General features: G+C 35.4%; 1 protein-coding gene across 1 annotated transcript in view; it reads right to left on the bottom strand.

The window, feature by feature from the left end:
- The window catches only part of LOC137631865 (putative neural-cadherin 2), a 117894-nt gene that overhangs the window by 65046 nt on the left and 45348 nt on the right, over nucleotides 1-7500 (bottom strand). The window contains exons 3-4 of the mRNA XM_068363871.1: nucleotides 1858-2034; nucleotides 906-1305 (exon numbers count right to left, since the gene is read on the bottom strand). Of these exons, the coding sequence (XP_068219972.1) occupies nucleotides 906-1305; nucleotides 1858-2034 (577 nt within the window). The remainder of the gene's footprint in view (nucleotides 1-905; nucleotides 1306-1857; nucleotides 2035-7500) is intronic.

The raw sequence follows: 7500 nt of genomic DNA, 5'->3' as shown, positions 1-7500 counted from the left end.
CCACTTAATGAATGCGCATTTGGAGCCTTAATCCTACTTATTAAAAAAAAAAAAAAGAAAAAAAAAAAAAAAAAAAAAAAAAACTGGGTGGATGGACTAGACAACACTGCCTGGATATCATAATATTATTTTCAAATAGAATGGATTTTAGAATAATTAATTAAAAGAAATATTTTCATGAAAAAAAAACTTACGAAGAGAATAAAAATAATTTCTCTGCAAAGCTTTTAAAACCTCTTTCTATATTTATCAGTTTAATAAACAAATACCAAAATGCTGACAGATAATGATGTAATTGTTAATATAATTCTACATTTTTTGTACATTCTATTGGTGAAAACAAAAGGATAAAAAGCCTTTGGACTTTTAGCACCCTTCTTTTCAACTAGTTTAACAAGATACAAAGTCCTTGGCCTTATAGCATCCTGCTTTTAAACTAGTTTAACAAGGATACAAAACCCATGTACTTTTTTCACCCTGCTTTTCAACTAGGTTAACAATGATACAAAGCCTTTGGACTTTTTGCATCCTGCTTTTCAACTAGTTTAACAATGATACAAAGTCCTTGGATTTTTTGCATCCTGCTTTTCAACTAGGTTAACAAGGATACAAAGTCCTTGGACTTTTTGCATCCTGCTTTTCAACTAGTTGAACAAGGATGCAAAAGCCATGGACTTTTAGCATCCTGCTTTTCAACTAGTTTAACAAGTATGAAAAGTCCTTGGACTCTTTGCATCCTGCTTTTCAACTAGTTTAACAAGGATACAAATTCCTTGGACGTTTAGCATCCTGCTTTTCAACTAGGTTAACAAGGATACAAAGTCCTTGGACTTTCTAGCATCTTGTTTTTTTTTTTAACTAGGGTTGTAACTCAACTACTTAAGATAAATAAACTTGAAACTTACTAGCATTATACCTAAGGCTCAAGAGCCTAAGGACGTGTGTAGGATTGGAGGGCGAAATGGAGAGACTGAACGGAGGGCCGTGACCTAAGGCCCATACGTCATCATCCGTGGCTGTAAGTAACCCAAGGCGCGTCGCCTGGATTCCTTCGGTAACATGGAGGATCGTCGGCGGTTGCAGTCGAGGGGCGCAGTCGTTGACATCCGTGACGGATATCGTGAGCGTTGCTGTGGATGACAAGGGTGGGTAGCCTTCATCCACGCCGATGACACGAGCAACGCCGACTTCTCCACCAGCAGCCTCCCTGTCTAAGGCCCTCCAGAGTCTCACGCCTCCTGCTGCGTCCACGGATAATGCACCCCATCCACCCACGACGCGATATTGCACTCTTTGCTGTCCTCCCTGGGAAAGTGAGTAACAACTGTCTTTAGATAAGGATTTAAGGATTACAGAAACAAGTCAACTGTCAAAAAGGTTCTACGGATTTCAGAGAGAAGGCAACTGTTAAAAGGACTTAGGTATTCAAGAAAAAAAAGCCAATTGACAGAAAGGACAAGGATTCCATAAAAAAAAAATCAATTGTCAGAAAAGACCTAAAAATTTCAGAAAAAAAACTGTCAAATAAGATTTAATAATTCCAGAAATCTAAAACTGTCAGAAAAGACTCAAGGACTCCAAAAAAGGGTCAACTATCAGAATGGACATAAGTATTCCAGAAAAATTTAACCGTCAGAAAGAACTAAAGGATTCCTGAAAAAAAAGTCAACTATCAGAAAAGACGTAAGGATTCCATATATATATATAAAAAAAAATCGACTGTAAGAAAGCCTTGAAAAATATTACAAGAGGACAGATATCTAAAATTTTTCGGGTACATTTTTATATGGATTTTATATCAAATTTATTCATCAAAATTCGCCAAAAGCCATGATACCAGTAATCTTTCAAGCCTACCATATCAGGATCCCGGGCTGGAAGAGTCGCAAGAAGCGTCCCTGGAGAGGTGTCCTCCCTGACGGTGACCTGAGCTTGAGGGCGTCGAAAAACAGGAGGATTGTCGTTCAGGTCCACAAGACTAACCGCCACCCACGCTGTGTCTGTGTGACGAGGATCGGACCAGCCACCTCGCCCCTTTGAAAAGAGAAGAAAATATAATAAAATTAATCGAATATATGAAATGATGTGAATGAGATCATAATGAGGGGTAGATGGAGATGGTTTGGGCATGCTCTTTGCACTCCCCAAGAGAGATTAGTTCACCGAAAGTTCATCTGGGCTCCGCAAGGCACAATAACAGTTGGAAGACCCAGACCTACATGGCTGTGAACTATGAAGCGCGAAGTAGATGATGAATGGAGATGTATAGAATTAAAAGCTCAAGATAGAGACGACTGGCGAAATCTAACCGAGGCCCTTTGCGTCAGTAGGCGTAGGAGGAAATGATGATGAAATGATGTAATATACTGCATTCAGGAAAATAGGATACATGCATATTATCTGAAAGAAGGATAAAAAATAACATAAGCAAGAGATTAATACACATTTGAAATGCTTTATTTGCTTGCAGTCATATACAACAATAATAGGTGTAGATATGAATGATGAAGATGACAATGGAGAGAGAGAGAGAGAGAGAGAGAGAGAGAGAGAGAGAGAGAGAGAGAGAGAGAGAGAGAGAGAGAGAGAGAGAGAGGCTTATACACCCATAGTAGCGGTAACATATGAATGGTGAAGATGACAATGAGAGAGAGAGAGAGAGAGAGAGAGAGAGAGAGAGTCAGTTATAACAATGGTAAAAGCAACAAGGGCCTCTACCCGAGAGGCAAAAGTTTTCCAACACAGATATGGAGAATATAATGATACCTTCATTTCAATGAGGTCTCGATTTTTTTATTTCTCCCCCTCGAGCTTTTCGTTGGAAATAAAAAATGGGCTTCGTAATATACTCTGCTCTGGTTCTGTTAAGGCTTGAAAAAAATACATTAACGAGAAAATTTCGAACGGAGTTGTCATATAATAGTAGTGCTAAAATATCTGCCGAGGGCTGTGTCGACATGACGAGAATAGCAGCCACGCTTCTAAATCCTTCCTTTCGTTCGTAGCTAGATCTTTATAAGGGTGGGCGTTTACCTACATTCATACACATACAGAGATACATACACGCTCTCACGCACACACACACAAATGTTTCATATTATTATTATTATTATTATTATTATTATTATTATTATTACTAGCTAAGCTACAAACCTAGTTGGAAAAGCAAGATGCTAGAAGCACAAGGGCTCCAACAGGGAAAATAGCCCAGTGAAGAAAGGAAATAAGGAAATAAATAAACAATTTGAGAGTTAATGATAAAAAAAAATAAAATATTTTAAAAACAATAACATCAAAAGTGATATATGAAACGTTTTTCCACTAGAGAAAATCATTACACTATTTGCTTACTTGTTTTGCTTTTAAACAACGAATCAAGGAGATACCAATTAAAAGAACTTCAGTAACACCTGCTACCTAAAAGATATTCACAGAGGCTCATCAGTAGTATTCGTTCCCCTCAACTAAAACACACACAGGCCATTTGCATGAAGTGTTGTCTTACCCTACAGAGTAACTAGACATTCCCATTTCACAAAAAAATATCAATGTTGTTCTCAAGAAGACAATTGGAAGCTCTAGACAAATTTCTCAAAATTTGGCCAGACAGTCATTGTACTGTCAGTATAATAACAAAGTAATAATAACTAGTAATTTCATATAATTGTCGTTCAATGCATTTCAGCTGTGTATGTAAAAGATAATAATGTAAATATTATTTGAATTTTTTTTCCTATAAAAAATTAACTTGTAACAAGCCATGACATCTGTGGGCAAGAAACATTTGCTAGTTAGTAAGGTAAAATTTTAATTTTTATTCTAATTAGTAAGGTTAAATGCTAAAAAAAAATTGCTAATTAGTAAGGCTAAATTTTAGAAACATTTGCTAATTAGTAATGTTAAAATCTAGAAAAAATAACTAATAAGTAATGTTAAAGTTTAGAAACTTTTGCTAATAAGTAAACTTAAAAATTAGATACCTTTAATAATTAGTAAGGTTAAATTTTAGAAACTTTGGGTAATTATTAAGGTGGTTAAATTCTAGAAATATTTGCTAATTTGTAAGATTAAATTTTAGATCCAGTGATGTGCATTGAATCCTTAAAGACAATTCTTGATATACAGAAAAACATTTCCTGCTAAATAAAGTGACAGCTGATTAAAGAGTTCAGCACACAATTCAAATACAGTATATCTATCCATATTAATGTTCCTCTCAATATCACTAACGTTGCGTTTCCACGCCGCTTATAAATGGCAAAGGCAAGGGATGGTGACAATGCCCTAGAGACACTGCCCGTATATATATATATATATATATATATATATATATATATATATATATATATATATATATATATATATACACACATATATATACATATATATATATATATATATATATATATATATATATATATATATATATATATATATATATATATATATATATAAATACGATCAGCGCTCAAGGCTCCACTCCATCCAAGCTAGGACCCGGGAAGTCCAAGCAATGGCTACTGGTGACTCAGCAGGTAGACCAATAGGCTCCTCTAAACACCTCAATCCTTAGCTCACAAGGATGTTGAGGTTAGACACTCCAAAAACGTATTGAGCTCGAGCGTGACTCGAACCCCAGTCCTACGGATCGCCAGGCAGCGATGTATTCAATAGGCCACCTAACACGAATTAATATTAATGTGAAAATATATTTAGTCGCAGAGCGTTCAAGTGTAAATAAACGAAAACAAAAACGATTAGATGATCTCTCATTTACACTAATTTCTCTTGTTTTCACAATTCATCTCTTTCTCTCTCTCTCTCTCTCTCTCTCTCTCTCTCTCTCTCTCTCTCTCTCTCTCTCTCTCTCTCTCCAGCCACTCCCTCCTTGTTTCAAGCATTCCTTTGTCATATCCGTAATTATAGTAGTCATTATGCGTTTCACGAACAAAGGACAAAGTCTGAGGAGGAAGAAATGTTGCAATTACGTATTTCGCAATAATTTTCAGTTTCGTCTTGATGACGATATGAAAAGCGTGAAATGGAAGTAGGTTCACTCTTAGTTAGAAGGAGAAAGCGGTTATTGTTATTAGTAGAAAGCAGTACATATATTCGTTGCACAGTTCGCTCAATATTTTGTTAGAAAAGTATAATCTATAAAGATTTTTCTTTTAATGAGACAAGAGCTACATGAGAGAGAGAGAGAGAGAGAGAGAGAGAGAGAGAGAGAGAGAGAGAGAGAGAGAGAGACTTTTTCTCTAGTCTTTTCCAACTTGACTTTGAGAGAGAGAGAGAGAGAGAGAGAGAGAGAGAGAGAGAGAGAGAGAGAGAGAGAGAGGACTTTTTCTCTAGTCTTTTCCAAATTGACTATGAGAGAGAGAGAGAGAGAGAGAGAGAGAGAGAGAGAGAGAGAGAGAGAGAGAGACTTTCTCTTGTCCTTCCCAATCCCAAATTGACTATGAGAGAGAGAGAGAGAGAGAGAGAGAGAGAGAGAGAGAGATTTCCTTAGTCTTTTCTAACTTGACAAAGTAATCAGTTGCACAATACCTCAGTGATTTCGAGACGTTCACTTTATGCAGTGCGGAATAAATCTCAGAAAGTGCCAGGTAGATAGACATAAATTAATAAGTTGTGAAATCTACTCCATTTGCACTTATAAACAATATTTGTAACTTTTGTGATACTATAGAAAAGAAATGAAAGAAAAGGAAAAATACTGATTAAAAGTAGAGAACGATTTAAATCTTTATATCAAGATTTTCTGCAGTATTAATGTTGCATAATTCTTTACTCGATTAGAAGTCTGCACAATGAAGAGAAATAAGCTTTATTCTTCCTTTTTTATTCATTTATCGTTGTAAAATCATTTGAGGCCTCATGATTCATAATGCCCTCGTATATAACTATATGGCATTTTTTATATAGTTCTGATTAATTAAAAACTTCCATAGACAATTTATTTCACGTGTTTTTTTCTCAAGGAATTTCTCAAGAAAATGACAACCACAGGCAAACTTTAGATGACGTTAAGCTGGTCATGATAAGAGTGAGAGCGACCCGGATTCTGTATAAGTCTTTCCTTTGACATCAACCACGCAAATTTACCTGATTCAATACCATATATTTTACTAATTTCAAGAATCCTGTCAAGTGTTACGCTACCATATATTTCATTCATTTCAAGAATCCTGTCAACTGATCTACTAACACATATTTTAATAATTTCAAGAATCATGTCATAACTAATGCCTTTTAGACGTCTGAGAAAACCGCTTTTCTATGACAATGTAAAACGGGTTAAAGGGTCGTGGTGGCCTGGTGGTAGCGTCCTTGCCTGGTGATTGCCAGACTGGTTCGAGCCCCGTTCAAACTCGTTTGTTACTTTGGTCACTGGAACCTCACCGTCCTTGTGAGGTAAGAATGGGGGGATTGGGGGAGTTTATAGGTCTATCTGCAGAGTCATCAGCAGTCATTGCCTGGCCCTCCTTAGTCCTAGCTTAGGTGGAGAGAGGGCTTGGGTGCTGATCAAATGTAATATGGTCAGTCTCTAGGGCACTGTCCTCCTTGATAGGACAATGTCACCATCCTTTGCCTCTCCCATTCATGAACGGTCTTTAAACCTTTAACCCTTGAAATAGTTGTCTACGGGATACAGCGTACAATGTTGAGTAGTGGCAAAAAAAAATCATGCTGAGTACAATAGATCAAGTTTCGTATATTCTATATAGTGTGTAGAGCTTACTATCAGCAGATAGGAAAATAAATACAAAAATGCGCATTTAAATTTCACAAAATTATACAAAACTTAATATTTATAAAAGTTAAAGCTTAGCATTCTGAGGATAAGAGTAAAATAATGTTTTTATACATAGTATATGAATCGTGAACAACAATGACGAACAAAGATAGCAGTACACACTTATTATTTGCACTGTTTCTCTATATACTCTAAAATGAGGTATATATACAAGCGAGATGTCATGGCCTTCCAAGAAACCTATAAATTGAAGAAAACTCTACCTTTTACATATTTCAAAAGGGTTCTCATATAAATTTCATATGAAGTAGTAAAAGCCCGGATAAGCCTTAAAACTTTCTGTTTACTGAATTACTTTTTTTTTTTTTTGTAAATACATTGACCAAAAGAGATATGTTTCAATCTTTAAGCCTTGTTAGATAAGAATAAATCTTTATATACTGTATATTACCGAAATACGTGAATAAGTAAAACTTATGGAGAGAATTAGAATCTAGTGAAAAATAACTAGAATGGGTAACTGAATTACTCGCGACAAAATAATCTGGATTATTAAATATAATTGCGAAACTTGAAGATTAAAAATCGCATTACTTAAAAAAAAAAATGCATTTCTAATTATCAGCGAAGTACTGGACAAGGAAGAAAATTACATTAGTTCTTTTTAATTATCAGTGAAGTATTTGACAATGAGTGTAAAAAAAAAAAATAAGATGTTTTATTAAATCATCGGCAAAAGTACT

The sequence above is a fragment of the Palaemon carinicauda genome, chromosome 40 (assembly GCF_036898095.1).
Source record: "Palaemon carinicauda isolate YSFRI2023 chromosome 40, ASM3689809v2, whole genome shotgun sequence".
Taxonomy (NCBI): Eukaryota; Metazoa; Arthropoda; class Malacostraca; order Decapoda; family Palaemonidae; genus Palaemon; species Palaemon carinicauda.
Note: the sequence above shows the minus strand (reverse complement) of the source record. Positions and strands in the feature narration are given on the sequence as shown.